At 43.6% G+C, this 16,927-nt stretch overlaps 1 protein-coding gene across 2 annotated transcripts in view; it reads left to right on the plus strand.

The window, feature by feature from the left end:
• LOC8035834 (ATP-binding cassette sub-family C member 9) overlaps positions 1–16,927 on the plus strand; it is a 75,394-nt gene that overhangs the window by 24,875 nt on the left and 33,592 nt on the right. For both annotated transcript variants that reach the window (XM_029990516.4, XM_029990517.4), the window contains 10 exons: positions 1,565–1,727; positions 3,662–3,702; positions 3,805–3,942; positions 5,528–5,653; positions 6,983–7,172; positions 7,758–7,863; positions 7,962–8,057; positions 12,168–12,333; positions 14,788–14,925; positions 16,343–16,543. In XM_029990516.4, the coding sequence (XP_029846376.2) occupies positions 1,565–1,727; positions 3,662–3,702; positions 3,805–3,942; positions 5,528–5,653; positions 6,983–7,172; positions 7,758–7,863; positions 7,962–8,057; positions 12,168–12,333; positions 14,788–14,925; positions 16,343–16,543 (1,365 nt within the window). The remainder of the gene's footprint in view (positions 1–1,564; positions 1,728–3,661; positions 3,703–3,804; positions 3,943–5,527; positions 5,654–6,982; positions 7,173–7,757; positions 7,864–7,961; positions 8,058–12,167; positions 12,334–14,787; positions 14,926–16,342; positions 16,544–16,927) is intronic.

A 16,927-nucleotide genomic window follows, 5' to 3' on the forward strand; every position in this document is an offset into this window, starting at 1 on the left:
GTTGGAGGCATTTGGTATCTTATTGCGGCAATAGTAGTGCCGTAGAGTCGTAGAGCTGTCATTGTATATATAACCACATTCCGGAATATTTCCTTGTCCTAGTCAATCGCAAAGAGGTTCCTTACCTGACACGAAGTGCAGTCCACAAACCCTTAGTTGGGGTACGAAGCTTTTCTGTCGAGATCATAGGGTTAATATTATAATCTAGAGCATTTAGCTGCTTCGGAAAAGCAGGACATAGGTAGATGTGGATATCGGCGGTCCCCAGTTAGTTGTCCCGATGAACCCATATCGCTGGCGACGCCTTAATATGCACAAAGGAGTAAAACATCACCTTTAAGGTCTGTACCTTGTTCTTTTCCTTTACTTTGCAGTAAAACACCGGGATCGCGCATTGACAGAATTAAAGTTGACAAGCGCTTGAGCAACTTCAACTTGTCGCGGTAAAACAAACACGCCTAACCCTTTCTCTGCTTTCTTTTTCCGCTCTTTTGTCGCTTTTTTTCTCATTCTTCCTCTCGGGACCGGAAATGTTAGCTGCCAGGATTTGTCGCCTTTTGCTCCCGTCTTTACCTGCTGTTCGAGATTGTGCCGGCGCATCCATCAGAGCTATTCATGACGTCGGCAAACCGATTTCTCGAGCATCACCTTGTCCTGGTTTTCAATGATTGCCGGAATTCTACAAAAACCAATACTGCTGGCCGTAGCTCTGTTTTGTCCTTGACATTTATGGCTGGAACAATTAATTATGGTGCAACTGACCATTTGAAACCTCAAGTGAGCGGACAAACTATTGTGCGAACACGGCCCCAGAGCACGCAAAACATAGCATAACAGCGACGAATGCCTCCAGCGTAGATTAAGAAATTAACTGAGCTTAGAAGTGTACAAGCGGAAGGTTGGGAATGACTTTCACAATTTCAAGTGAATTTTCGGTTAAGCATGAGGCACGGTACTGTCGAGACTGGTTATAACGAAGTCAGCGGGAATCGGAAATCACTTCGAGATATCCACTCTATTTCGTTATAACTGACTTCGGTTAACAAAGTGCAAAAGGGATTGGGAAATTGAGATCGCTTCGCTGTAGCCGCTATTTCGTTATAACCGGTCTCGTCAGTAGTGTGAAAGGCTTCGAAAAACTATTCGATATTCAATTTGAAAATATTCAGCCAAAACCACTATTCACTTTGAATTCGCTTAGAACTCAAAATTCATCATTCGCACATGCCTACTAGAGTGACATTGGCACTTTTCAATCCAACCACAAACCAAAACATAAAGGACTCGAAACTCATCGTAAAAGTTTCCTGGAAAGTGAGCTGCAGAAACAGGTATGTGAGTGAATTTGTTTCCAACAGGCCCGGGGGTGGGGGGGGTCATATTCAAAGACTGCTTAGGACAGCAAACTATTAAGTCTGCCTTTCTGCACAATATACTAGTAAAGTCACAAGTGTAAAGGAAGTTTTGATGCTTATAGTGATGCACAAGGCACCGTTGTTCGAGGGGAGGTACTCGTTCGCCTATACAGGCTGCTCTATGTTCACTACCTCTACTTTTTCCTCAGACGATTTCTGACAAGAGGATCAAGCATACGAGCGAACTGCTGCAGGGCATAAAGCTGCTGAAGCTGCACGGCTGGGAGAAGGTGTATGCAAACATGGTGAAGGAGATCCGGGCAGAGGAGCTCAAACTCCTTCGCAAAGACGCTATACTGGTGGCCATCAACAGTACGCTATAGTGATCTCATTCCTCTTGCTCCTTGGCAGCTTTTTTCCCATGCTTCCTTCTGCCTAGTATTGGTGTGGTATGGCCTATCTTGCTTTTCTGTCATAAAGGCTCGCAGTTATAATAATCGCCACAACCTTCGCCTTATTATGTTACTTGTTTGCAGCAGACGTTTCAGTTGTGTGCTTAGATTTCTCGCCGTTTGCGATGGTTTCATGTTTGTATACCAGGAAAACTTCTTGTACCATGGGCAGAACTTTCCAGCTGCAAACATGAGAAGTTTGGACATAGAAATAATACAAATAAATGCTGTAATCACAGCATGATACGAGAAAATAACAAAGCAAATTTTGAGCCTTTATATGTTAAATCTGTTCTGTTATATGGCTCATGCTGCTTGCTTTGTTTGTGGAGCTGTTCCTAATATCTGGGCACGAAGAATTAATTAACCCTTTGTGTGCCGAGTCTATATCCATTTTGTTGAACCCAAATTTTATTCTCAGTAACACTGTAGCATGCTTTACGAAGATTTATCAAATACTCAAATGTTCTTTGGGCAAAAAGTAAATTAATGCCTACATGCCTTCAGCTCTGTGGGCAAGGGTGGTGAGCTGAGCTAGTTGGTAAGCATTATGCATGGTTAAAGTTATACATGGGAAAGCAATGCCCTTGGAGCTAGCGGGCTCCGCGGACATTGCTTCCCCGCAGTGCATCGGTGCTCGGAGAGAAACACACTCCACGGGACTAACCTGCCGCGATTATGCTAGAGTAAGTTTTAGGCGGTGATGTCTTGACAACCTGCATTCATCATTCATGCTTCTTTTTTTCTAGCAAATCTGAAATTTAAGAAGGAATATTTGCATATAGCAAGCAGATTTATGAATCCCCTCACCCCTCAATTAGGATAGCTGCGACAAGTTTGTCGTTTACACACCACAGATAATAAATATGGCTATATTGAAATTAACTGAGCTTGTGGGTGGACAAGTGGAAGGTGGGAAGCAACCTTTACGAGTTGGGCAGAATTTTCATTTAAGCATGATGCACAGTAGTGAGAGACTTGGAGAAACTATATTGGATATTCAATTCGAAAATATTCGGCCAAAACCACTATTCGCTTCAAATTTGCTCTGAACTCAATATGCACTATTCGCATCTGTCTGCGAAACATTATTTTTATCGCTTGCTCATACATGGCGCTACACTTAAAAAAGAAAGAGTGTGCACCCAAATGTACCTGGGCATGGCACTCAAAAAGTTAGAAAGGTCCCCATTCAATTGTGTTAATAGTCTCAATAAGTGGCAAAACACCGGCACTTGCTCAAATTCCAGCTTAAGTTTGCACTGGTCCAGTTCCATCAATTATGTTTGTGGGCCCTTCTTGAAGAGAAAAGGTTTACAAGGTATTTCCTGGACTAAAAAAAATAAAGTGCTGTTGCTCCTGCCTTCCACCACTATTGCTGGTGGAAAGCATAGCGTGGTTTCATTGCAAAAGCGGATCATCAAGAAATACTGAGGTTGGTTTGCGTGGTTCTGGTTTAGATGAAATGCCAGATGAGGGGCAAGGGGGGCTCTCATTTCTTAATATGTTCCTAAATTGCACGAGCATGGAAAACAAAAATGATTACCACTTATTCTTTTAGTGCAAAAATAAGTGAAATTCTCATAAGTGGAACTTTGTGGATACATGAAACTATGCGTAATGTTTGTTGGAATATTGATTCCTTCAATGCACCTTTTTTTACTCTGCATTAATCATTCATTGCTTCAGTGTGTCTTCTCTTTTGACATGTGCAGAATTTGTGTCTGACCCCTTGGGAGTTCCACATAAGACTCTCTACAGTATTAATCTCGTCTTCACTTGTTCTTTGCACACACATATTGATAACCATGACGACCACCAAAGCTAACTAAATTGTTTGTTCCTTTTGCCTAGCTTTTATTACTCAAGGATCGGCTATTTTGCTCACCCTTGTGGTAAGTGACTCCTTCTGGTGCTTTGTGCTGGCAGTGACAATTTAGAAAGGAAAATTTTGATGCCATCTCATGTCTCTGCTGCCTGCGGTTCCTCTTCAACAGACCTTTTCCGTCTATTCGGCCATCGAAGGGAGGCCCTTGACGCCCGCCAAAGTGTTCTCAGGACTTGCACTTTTCAACCAGCTCACAGTTCCACTTTACATTATTCCCTTTGTCATTCCAATTGTCATCAACTCTGTGGTGAGTGAATGTGCTTTTATTTCTAGTTTCTCTTTACTTCTCTGGAGTTGTTAGCTTTATCCAATCTCATGTGATTGAAAGGGGTACTAAAGGGAATTCCAGGGGTGTTCTTTTACTCTGCAAACTCTTAATCTACCCACCCTAAGCATCCTAGAAAACTGAAGCTACAATCATGCGTAACCTTTTTTCCTATTAAAAACAGAACCGAACATTGAGGCACACCCCTTTTTCTTAGTAGTATCTCAGAAAAGAGGTGTAACATGATACTTGGTTCAGTTTAATAGGAAAACAGGCCATGCATAATTGTAATTTTAGCTTCTAGGAGGCTTAGTATTGGGTAGATAAGAGTGCACAGTAAAAAGGACAGTTTCAGAATTCACTTTGGTGCACCTTTAAGATCAAAGGTATACTCACATCTTGTTTTGTTTGCTTCTGTAGATGCATTACCTTTAGTTGTACCAGATGCAATGTGAAAGCATGCTTTTGTATATTATAGCTATGCAGTGGTATGTTTTGTTTGCTTCTGTAGATGCATTACCTTTAGTTGTACCAGATGCCATGTGAAAGCACGCTTTTGTATAGTATAGCTATGCAGTGGTACATACATGCAATGGCTGTCTGTTTTTGCTGTATCTTGCTCTACCGGTATACAACCTGAGAGACAAGTGTCTTATCAATTAGGTGTTGATTAAAAGTGAAATGCAAAGAAATTCTATAAAAGAGCACTTTACCAGAAAGGCTTAGTTATGAAATATAGGATGAGTAGGTGAAAAATAATAGAGAATGGGCAAACAAGAATCACAAAGGAAAAATGTGAAAATCGGCTGTCATTATTTGACAAATATAGGTTGCCAGATGGAGGTCAGATAGAAGTGAGTTGGAAGCTTTAGGAACTCTAAAATTCCTGAAAATCATAAGCTTTCAAAGTTTGATTCTCTTGCTTGGTTGTTTATCTATGTAATCCACTGCAAAAAGTCGCACGAGTCCAGCCCGATTTTTGAGGAGTCAGATAGTGCTGAAACTTCGTATGATAAATTGTGACCCTCTGTCAATAGTATAGCCTTAGTTATTAGACCATGAGTCCATCGTTTTTGTGCACTGTGCATTCTTCGGGCATCTGAGCAAATTTGGGCAACCCCAGAAAGTATCAATATCTTCCAGAATTGTGCATCCTTGGCAGTTTGGGTTTGCCATCTGACAAAAAGCCAAGTCGAGTGCTTGCTGTTGTGCTGATGCACATTCAGCTGGCTTAGCTGCATAAGGCTGTGTTAAAGTTCATTAAATTGTGACGACCCCTGTTTATTTAAAAGCACCCCAAAATGACATGCCGGAGCACTGCCGGAATCGGCATTGATAATAGAGGAAGCAATTGATCAAATGTTTTGCTTCTGTAAAAACTATTAGTTGGTTTGTCTCTCTGTGATTTGCTACTGCCATTCAATGTGCTTGTTCGTTTCTCCACAACTGGACACGAGAGGATGTCCATTGAAGCGCCATAGAAACTCTCCAGATTTCTTTGATCTAGGCTTCTTTGGCCACCTTCCAGATAGGAGACTGATTACCTCTTTCGTTTTTCCAACTGAAGGTCAGTACAAAACGACTCACGGAATTCTTGAGTTTACCGGAAGTTGGTTTAGAAGCTCCTTGGAGGAAGAAAGACGAAATGCCCAAAGCCACAGTCGAATTCATCCCTGACAGTGGCAGCGTGTTGGTAGGGGCCTCTTTGTACTCTTTTCTTTTTTAGTTTTGCAGAAATATACCTGGCCAGGCAGCCAATGTTATAGAGTGATGCATTGTTCCTTCACCAAGAGCTCTCCCTAACCTAATGGTTTTTAGCTTACTAGTTTATAGTTTCCACTTAGTTCTCTTCTCCCTTGAATGGCTTTTACTAGTTACTGAATTTTCCAACGCACCATGTCTGCTTTTTTCAGTTTTTGTGAACAAGGGATGGCTAGCTGGTGAAACATTATCATACTTAAAACTTTGAAACTAGGGAATACAGGGATAAAAAATGAGGGTCACATCTTTTCATAGACAGTGTGTGTGAACCGCTTTTTATTAGTCTTATCCTCTCTAGTGTCTAAAGGCCACTGACTACCGCAACATCTATACTGCCGCGGCTCTTGGAAGTATCGGGGTTTTGTTTGCGGCTCTTAGGCCGGGTCAGCCTGGCCACCCCTGGGCTATAGTATCCAAGTGCCACCATACCGACCCAGGTTTGCGCCTCTCTGGGACCTCTTCCTTATGCTGATTTTACAGAGACTTTTGTATACTATATATATGTATATAGCCTTAACATCTTGTGATGCTCTCAGCGTGTCGGTCGTTCTTTACGTTTGTTCGTGACGTCCGTTCCTGATGTTTCTTCCCAACGCTTGTTCATGACGCTTATTCATAATTTTCTCGTAAAAAACGACTAATAGAACACATTATGTTAAAATTTCATAAGAAAAAAACAATTTTCTAGTGTGTGAAACAGCTGGTCAAACATCTGGACCCTCCTCCCCCAAATGAGGGAAGGGGATGTGAATCTTCGCTTCTTTTTTTTTTAATGTAGTTGTCAAAGGCATTTTTCAGAAATTCAGGGACATTGTGAGTTCTGTGTCTGTAACAACTAATAATGACACTCAACTAATATGTTTGTTTTGGAGGGGGGGGATATTATAAAACAAAGTTGGGAAGAAACATTTGTAGTGAAGTTCAGGTTTTCTTGAAAACTATAATAGATAAGAAAACGATGAGCTTATGCTTGTGCCTAGCATAAAATCTTATACTAGTAGACATGGAAATTTAGTGTAAATTACATCATAAATCTCAAAATATGTCTGACCAGGTTCTCTTTTCAAGGTCATAGTATGGTAATCAGCTCTGAATGCTTACATGCATTCATGCATTCAAAACAATTTGCAATGAAGTGTCAAACTGAGCCATCAAGCCTGCTTTGTTTACATGATTATCATGTTGGTAAAGTGATGCTGGACAGGTCACTGGATGTGAACCTATGACGAGTTTCAGTGTGCCTCTCTTTTGTCTTTTCTAGCTGAACATCAGGGACAGCTTGCTTCTTGACAAGTGGGCGACGTGCGCCGATGACTCGGAGGTGTTTCTATCCGACTCTTACTCTCCCATTGACAGTCCTGCGGTGATCAACATGAACCACGCCTACTTCACCTACGACATGAACACCAAGATCCCCATACTCCAGGACATGAACTTCACCGTACCCACAGGTATCTCTACGTTCTAATCTTTCCAGTCGTCTTTCCAGTCAACAAGGAAGTTGCAGTTGCGAATTAACAAAGGCTGAGGAAAGCCGCTCAAGAGAGTTACCTTGGGGTGCGAGAACAAGGTGCCACCGCATAGTTCCTGCGTCGCGAAAAGTACAATACGAGTCATGTAATTAACCTTTTTCCCTTGAAATAGTTTCTTTTATAAATAAATATTCTTCACACAGCATGCCGCAATCTTACGGAGATCAAAATTTTCATTCTGCTTGAGGGAGAAAAAAACCTGGCAGTAAAAGGGTTAATAAGAAAAGGATTTTCTTCTTGACCTTAGAATTTCATCTGCCTAAGTGAACCTTATGTCAGGCAACCAAAATTCTGTTTTGAGTTTATACTTTCACAACGTCATGAAGCTTTTTAATGATAACCTTATCTACATTTTTTTTAAAACAATAACTATAGTATAGGCAAAGCATTTTTTTTTTATTTTCACTGTCCCTCTGTTTATGATTAAACCTCTACTCAGCAGGTGGGCATCGTCAATCCTCGGGCTGTCATTTTCTAAATTTCTGATTTGTTTTTCGTTCCAAGGAAAACTGACTATTATAGTTGGGCCCGTTGGAAGTGGGAAGACTACCCTGCTTTCTGGCATGCTGGGCGAGCTTACTCCCTACCAGGGAACGGTGCAGTGGGCAAAGTAAGTAGACGCTAGTCTTTCTTTTCCCATGCAGTTCTATTTGAAAACCTTTACATCAATCTGGACTTTAACCAGTTCTCTCGTTTGTGCCACCACAGCATTCATTGCATTGCGTATGTTCCGCAAAGGCCATGGTTGCTGAATTCCACGCTGAAAGAAAATGTCCTGTTTGGGCAGCGCTATGATGGACGAAGGTCAGCACCACTTTTCACTCTTATACATTGTATGTTTCTGCCACAGGCGAAAACCTACTTACCAAACCACACTTAAATCGGAAGTATACGGAAAGGCATCCTTGCCTCGTTCTCATATTTTATCCACAGAAATTAATCTTTTTTTTTTTTTTTTTATCTTTCTGGCATTAAAGAGTGAGGCAAAAAAGTTTGAAATTACTGCAGAGCTCATTTTTAATATTTATTGAACTTGTGACTGCTAGAAAACATAATGGATCACAAGTGCGAGAAAGTCAGGTATAAGATGTAGTGAATTTTTGCCTGTTACTATAGGTACATTCATTGAAAAGTATTGATTCTCTTACTCATTGTTTTAATAATGACTTTTGCATTACTTTCATTTTTTCACAATACTTCGGGACGAATGTGCAAATACAGATTTGCTCATCAATTGATTTTAATGATTTGTTGCTGTTTCACATGTTCCAATATTGAAAGCTTTCTTACCCTCATTGCATGATAAGTCTTTGCACCTGTTTTGAAACAGGCTAGACAAAAAAAGATTTGTGGGAATTCTGTTCTGCCAAAACACGGCATGAAATTCAGTTGTAGTCTAAAAGTTGTGTCACAACTTACTTTACTGATTACTGCTATGAAATTGTTAATATGTCAATTACAAAATTACTTGGAAAGTAATGGATCACAAATAATTCTGCACATGTAGCCTGTTACAAGGAGGTCGTAATCAGTAATTCATTACAAGTGATGAGTGATGTTATGAACCAGCCAGTACCATAGACGTCTTTCTGTTTCCTGTCGTTCTCAGTCACATGGGTACCATATCTGGTATGCGGGACGAAAAGATAATAAAACATTTCAACCTGAAATATGCGAGGAAATATATGTGAGGCAAAACAAAAGTGTGCGACAATCACATTTTTCGTAGAAGTGACGACATTCAAGATGGCTACGCCCTTGTGGAAAAGGAAAAGGCGCTGCCATCGGTGCAGCGCCATTGCGAAGCGGACCTATGGAAGTTTGAGTTAACCAATATTTGTGCGCAAGGCGGTTCGGTTAAACAATTTTTTTTTTGCATTGCACTAATGGTAAACCAACCAAATGTTTTTACTTCGTTCGGCATATCCGAGAATTTGGCTTAAGCGAGTTCGCCTTAATGGGAGTCAACTGTACTTTTTCGTTATTTTACAAAAAGGATTAAGAACTTTTAAAGGGTACCTCTGTTAATATGCCTTTGTCAGGTTCTTTATGGTAACAAAAAAAAAACAACAGGTCCGTCTGATTTTTGATTTCAAAGAAATATATTTACTACTAATCATTCTTTTTTTCCGAATCCACATAAAAGAAAAAAAAACTTATTGGCAAAGAAATAAAACTAAAGAGTGTACGTCCACAGTTCAACTAGCCGAGGTTGGCACTGGTTTACGCTGGTTTTAGGCGCTTCCCTTGTAGAAGCCGGTTTCGTTTGGCTTCAGCTGCCAGCATACCGTTGTTGACAAGTCGACCAATTGTTGAGATGGCTTCGCTCGTGCGTTCTGGAGCCAGGCTTGCTGTTCAGTGTTGACAAAGGGGACAGGTTGGCCGACATCTGTGGACGATAGCTTCACCGCTGTATTCCGGAGCCCACCCTCCTTGAATTCGTTTGCCCACTGCCCCGTACCTCGTCGTTTTTAGAGCTCAGCTCTTGGGCGCCCGTTTCCGGCTTGAGCGGCGTCGGCATAATTGCGCGGTGCATTATGGGACGTGTGATGTCACTGATGACGTCATCAGTGACGTCATCGGCATTTGCATCGTCATCGCCACTGATGACGTCATCAGTGATGACACTAATGACATCATCTGCGTCGTCATCGTCAGTGATGATGTCATTAGTGACGTCACTGATGATGTCATCGGCATTCGCATCGTCATCGTCACTGATGACGTTACTGATGACGTCAACAGTGATGTCACAAGTGATATCATCGTCACGTGACCTCATAGGAGTCACATGACCCCTGTGAGGTCACTTGACCCTGGTGACGTCACATGACCCCCTAGCGGTCATGAAGGGAGGTGTGGCAGACCGGATGAGTACTCCTCAAGCGCTGCGCTCTAATTCGGCGTTACAGGAAATTGTGTCTCTGAAGAATAGCAACGGCAACAGCTACTCCGAACGGCAGGCACGTGACTTGGAAAAGTCCACGGTGTGTGGTGATGGTGAGAAGGTCAGCTGTCTCACTATTGACGGTCACTTGCAGGTACGCTTGGTCTAAATCAAGCTTGGAAAACTTGGCACAGCCCGCCAGTTTCGCAAAAATTTCCTCTGTTGTGGGCAGGGGGTAGCTTTTCCAACGAACGACAGGGTTTACAGTACTCTTGTAGTCGCCACAAATTCGCACTGTGCCATCCTTCTTGATCACAGGTACTATTGAAGTCGCCCAACGGGAATGTCGTACGCGTTCCAAAATGCCTTGATTGATGAGCTTGTACGAGGCTTCATCCACTCTTGGTAGTAAAGCTAAGGGAACTGGACGTGGTTTGAAGAATTTGGGCTGAGCGATCACGACAAGATGCAGTCATTCTTGGCACCCTTTATAGGTGACCCAGACCGCCACAGTGCCTAGCACCTTCAATACCTGCTGATTGTATGTGCAAAGTCGCAGTTCACAAGGGCGTAGCTTGTGCTTGGACAACTGCAGCTTGTGCATAGTTCTCTCGTTGATCACGAAACACACGGCTCCCGAGTCGACTTCCATCTCAAAAGGGTTTCGGTTAACCTCGACGATGACCCGGACAGCAGGCTCCTAGGCAGCTAAGGTACTTGGAAAATGCCGAACATGTCCGCCGTCTCACCGTCACGCTGCCGACCGCCTTGGCCTGGGCGTTTGTCACTTGTCGGCTTAAGTGTCGGTGACGACTGCTTCGCTTTCCGTCGACAAACCTTCACGTCGTGGCCCCGCTGCTTGCAGAAATGACACTGGGCGTGTCGAAAACGACACTCGTCTGGGGTGTGTGTTCCTCCACAGCGAAAACATTTGCTTTCCTTTAGCTGCGACTTCGGCGCAGCTGCTTCTCTTGACGCTGAGGAGTTTGCCTTAGTGTTCGGAGTCATGTGCTCACCGACCTGGCACACATTGCTACCCTCAGCGGGCACTGCTGCCCGAATCTTCTCCGTCTGACGGTGGGCGTACTCTGCTGCAATCGCCTTCTCCTTGGCTACCGAGAAGGTTAATTTGGGCTCGGACAGAAGCCGTCACTGAAGGGACTCTTCCCGGAGTTGGCAGAAAAACCTGTCTCGGTGCATGTCATCCAACGTCGGCCCGAAATCACAGTTTTCCGACAACCGACGAAGGTCGGCAACGCTGAACGATGACAGACGGCCTCAAGTTGAAGTTGGCCGCCAGTCTCGAGACGATGTCGTCATTGCTCATCTCGGAGGTTAAAGCCGGTGAGCAAAGCGAACGGATAATCGCATACGTTGCCGTCCCGCAGACCGTGCAAAGTATGGCACGCTTCTTCTCGGCTGACTTTACCTCGTTTGCGATAAAGTAGAACTCGAGTCGTTCGCAGTAAAGTGGCCATGCTGTACCGTTGCTCGATTCAAACTCACCGATACAGCCAAATGCCAACGCCGCTGGTGCCGTCGCTTCCGCCATGGCACCGTTAACAGCGTGATGGTAGGTTCCCATCCTCGTCGCCAATGTTATGTATTTAGACTTTATATACATTATCTACATATCAAGCTTAGCAATCCATAGTCGACCTGGCTGGGCTGGATCAGCGAGAGTCTGTTCCCGAGCCCGAGTGAGAGCGCGTGCTTGTGTCCCACTTCGTGGCAGTCTTCACAGTTGTCAGCACATAACAGTAGTGTGGCCACTTGACCCATAATGGCACCAACCCTGTGATTCATAGTGGCACCACGACAATAGCATGGCGCTGTGGCTCCTGTGACATATTATTTTACCATTTTGGGGGCACTCTAATGCATATCCGGTGGTAAGACGTCAGTTACCGATGTGTCCCAAGAAACTTAGTTTAAACACACGTGCAGGCAGCAGTGCTCTGTAGGATAGGAGTGTGTTGTGCCTGGAGATAGAATCGTTGCCTGCAACAGTCTCCTTGGAGTTGCAGGTACCACCAGGTGATCCAGGCTTGTGCCCTCCAGCCTGACATCGACCTGCTGCCAGCGAAGGAGATGACTGAGATTGGAGAGAGGGGCATCAACCTGAGTGGAGGTCAGAGGCAGAGAATCGCCTTGGCCCGAGCCATGTACTCTTCGGCAAAGACAATCATTCTGGTGCGTTGTTCGGGCCAGTTTCTCATGAGGGCTGGCATTCTCTCGTGACTTTTAACACTGTATTTCGGTAAAGGCCACTGTAAACCATCACGAAATATGTGACACAAATTGCAGGGCAAAAGCTCTACAAAACAATAGATCAACTGAGAAGAAACAGTGATAAATTGAAGAGAACAATATTTGAATCCTCTCTTAATGCACATCGAACTCGGGAGCCCAAGATTTTGAGCCCGGTGCTTTGCCATTATGCCGAGGGCGGGACATGTGAAGAGTTAGTTACGTCACTATGGCAAGGGTAAGAAGTGTTTGGGTCACCATGTGACCATATCATCTGACCACATCACGTGATTTGACGTCGCGAAAAGATTCAAAGGAGCAGTGGGAGAGTGGGGGACAGTATAGGTGACTGCATGACCATATCTTATGGCCATATCACAGGATTTGATCATTGTCTTAGAAAGATTGAAAAGAGCTGCACAGAACGTTGCGGATTTTGAGTAGGCCTAGCGAAACCAACGCATAGTGTGTATACCGACTTCACACCTATTCACGTCTAAAGGCACAAGCATCGCTACAAAAAGGACAGGTAGCAAAAGATGTGGGGATGTGAAGCATTGGTCTGTTACTTGTGCTTTTAAGCATTGTGTAATAGCTTCAAAAGATGCCTGCTGGTAAAGCTCATCTGCAAGTGAAGGCTAATCATAACTTGTGCTGTGTTGTTCCAAAGACAAATCATGAGCCACAAGTTTGCATTAAAAAAGGTGCGGTTAAGCTTCGAATATAATACAGTGAAATGCCTTTATAACAAACTCCTCTACTATGAAAACGTCCATTTAACGAAGTAAAATAAAGCCCAGGCAAATCTCCTATGTGTTTAATGTGTTTCTCTTACTACAACAACAGATTCCTGTTTAAGAAATATTTCTGTTTTACCCCTTAACCGTTTTGGACGAGCCTATTTCGTCGACGTAGAGCCATTTCCAAACCATTCAGGACGAGTATAGCTCATCTGATTTCTCCAGTTCATGCACACAACCGTTTTGGATGAACCAGACTTGCTCATGGCTTAGTTTGAGGCTATGTCAACAGATGGCAGCACTTATTTCTTTTTTAATTTTGCTTCCATTTTTTTTTTGTGGCGATAAATTTGATTTTGAAGGCAACAAATGTAACTTTGAAGACAACAATTAGGCAGTTGAGGTTCAGTTATTTCCCAAAACTAAAAACGGGGTTAAGGGCTTTACGAAGCAGATTGCGGCCCCACGAAGCAAAATTGACCGTTGTTACGAATTTCCAATTGATTTTACGTAAATTTTCGCTCTCAAGTGACGCGCATATAGGAGAGAAATATACAGCTGCAACGATGACGGTTGAAACCGCCACTGCACTGTGCAGTTCTCGGTTTGGGGTCCAAATAATTGGTTAGTGTGCAATCTGATGTCCAGATGGTGCTATTGCTGCACAGAAAGCCTGTATGCATATGATGCTGTACGCAGTAACATAGTCACGGAGCACCATCTAGACACAGGTTGCACACTAAAAAATTATATTAACTAAGAAACAGTGCCGCGCCTCTGCTGCGTACTACCATGCACGCTTGTGCATACTTTCGTTTTGCTCACTCCGTTCAGCATGCACCACTCCGCTCCAAGATTAGTTTTTTTTTCAAAGCGCCGTCCAGGCAATGTGGACGTTCATTTTCTTATTTTGCATGTACATTAACACATTTGAAAGAACCTGCGTGAACAAGAGTATGTAAAAAAAAAGAAGTACTTTCATCGGCAGTTGCAACCTTTCTTTGCCGTCTTGGCATTTGTTCGACTGACGTGCCACTCGCTGTTCCCCCAAAATCGGGAAGACGCGCCGAGGAGTGCGAGAGAGTAGGCCAGCTAGGTGGCGCACTTTTCCTGACATGATACAGAGCGACCAGGCTCGAAGCCAAACAACGTCGCCTGGAACGTCCGCGGCTTACGCCTTCTTGGGGGAGGGAAACCAGTGGCTCCCACAACCTTTAAGGCTGCTGGCACTGTTTTTTTGGCTCTATCACTTTTATCGAATTACCGCTTATATCGCACTTTTTTGCCGGTCCTGCAGACTTCGTTGTACAATGTAATCAGAAAACAAGTGATCAGACACCTTTTTTCTTCACAAATATGCATAGCACCTGTAAGTTGTAATAAATAAGAAAATACACTTTTAAAAGTATGCAGATAATTAGAGCTTCTTTAGCAATTGTCAGTGTAATAAAAATTAAGAATATTTGTGCGAGATTGAGAAATCAAGAGAAAACATTTTGTGTTAATTAAAGTGGTATTTCTGACTACCAAGCAGATTGCACCTCACCTTCACAAAACCACAGCACTGTCACAAATGCTTATCCTCTTTATGGCACATTCTATTGTTGCAGGATGCGCAGTTAAACTAAAGATAGTTTTTCGTATTTGATTTCTGCAGGATGATCCTCTGTCTGCTTTGGACTCCAATGTGGCCATGCATGTGTTTGAACACGGCATCAGGAACCTTCTACTGAGGAGACATCGTACTGTCATACTTGTGACACACAAGCAGGAACTCCTGATCCATGCCTTTAAGGTGATCTATCAAAGTTGCTGCATTGGCCTACTTTCGTGTTAGCTAGGAACTGGAACGAGCCGAGTCTCTGGCTGCACTGAAGTTACTATCGTGCTGCTTCTTGAAGTTTGGTTCGGCGTGGTGGTGCTGAGTCATGCTCAGCAGTAAAGGGGAGCTCTCCACCTTTGCCACTACTGATAAATAGAAGCTTGTTTAAGTGGAGGGTTGGATGAGTCGGTTAATCATATTTAAAGATGAGCACAGACAGAAAGGAAATTGTTATTTTTGTTATGTAAACTTGGTGCACTTTGTTTTATTGTGATGAGTCCTTGCTTCTGGAACATTTTTAACATAGATTGTGTTTCATCAGCCGATTTTCATAGAGTTCTATAACATTTGGCTCTAATAGCTGGGTGATTGAAGTCTAAAAAGACTTCAGTCTCCGGCAGGATCTGAACTCGTCACCTCAAGATTCTGAGCCAAGTGCTTTGCCGACTGAGCTATCTGGAATCGGCGGTACCGACCACGCAAGAGCGAGCTCATTTGCACGGCGCATGAATAAACTCGCGCATTTCACAGCCTTTCCAGTCATGTAGCACCATCTCGCGGCTTGCGTCAGAAATGAAAGCGAATCTTCGGTATGCAGTGCCATTAAGATGCCCTTTTCTTCTTCCCTGGAAGGCCTATTGCGCAGCATGATCAAGCTTGTATAATTTTTTGTGCAAATACCAGTGATGTCAGCTATAAGAACATATGTAAAAATCAGAACACCACTGTGACCACCACAGCAACTGGCAGTCATTCTCTGGCTGCGTTGCCATTAGTACAACAGTCTTTTTTCTGGCTAGATGAGTGTATCCCTTGAAACTGACAAAATTTCTCTGAAGAACTATTTTTTATCAGCATGGTCTTGTTTGTGTTTATCACGTCTGTACATTGTTGAATTGAAGCCAGGTGCCTCATCTTCATGTCCTCTTCATAGAGCCTGTATATTTGATTTTGATTCCCACATCGAACATCTTTGTGATATACTGTCATTTGGCTCTCTGAGCGACCATGTCGAAAAGAACTGCAACATTCAAGTTGGAGGTGTTGGTATGTGCCGAACCAAACATAATGTGAGTTGGCACACAAAAGCCTGCAGCAGCATTAGAGGTGTCATTCATCTTGGATGGAACAGTGCGGATGAACAGTCACACTCGCATGCACACAAGAAGCAAACAGACTCGCAGTGCGGATGAACAGTGTGACTGTTCATCTGCGCTGTTCCATCCAAGCATGAATTACCAACTTGCCCAAGCATCCACATTATCAAGTGTCATTCACCCCTCCCTTTTTATCTCTTGATGCTGAACCTCAGTAGTTTTGCATCCTTTCGTAATGTCTGGAACGTCCCTGGGCTCGGCTGCCCGAAGAGCTCAATTTCTTTCCATGTCAGGTGATCATCCTGGAGGCTGGCAAGATCCGGTGCCAGGGAAACCTCAGCGAGATTGAGAGCATGGAGCCCGACCTGACGAGCGTCCTGAGCCGGTCGGTCAAGCGGCAGCCTGTCTCCTTCGAGGACAACACGACCCAAGAGAGGCACAAGCTGATGCGCATGATCACCAAGCAGACTCTGTACCTGTCGGGCTCCAATCAGGTACCACTGCAGCACTACCGTAAAATCCTGAATGAAATCCCTGCCCTGAGAGATTTCCCATCCCGTTTTTCTGGCTAAATATAAGATTAAAATTCCCAAACTTCGCCCATCTACCAGACTCGCATCGGATAGCATACAGTGTCTCACAGGAATCACATCAATCGCGCGACCTGCAGTACCGGTATGTGTGGCAAGCAGTTTAGTATCGGTGTCTCGCGTGTTTATCGCACCATGACATGCGAATCTGCTGCATCCGCAATCTGCAGTATTCGTTCCCGTGATATGCGAGTTGTAGCGAGTTCCCGCTTTTTTCTTCCCTCGACTTGTGCATGCGATATCTTTTCTCGTGATATGCAAGTTTGTAGCGGGTTTCCGCTTGTTTAT

This window comes from Ixodes scapularis, unplaced genomic scaffold (assembly GCF_016920785.2).
Source record: "Ixodes scapularis isolate PalLabHiFi unplaced genomic scaffold, ASM1692078v2 PGA_scaffold1__304_contigs__length_218370807, whole genome shotgun sequence".
In the NCBI taxonomy this organism is placed as follows: Eukaryota; Metazoa; Arthropoda; class Arachnida; order Ixodida; family Ixodidae; genus Ixodes; species Ixodes scapularis.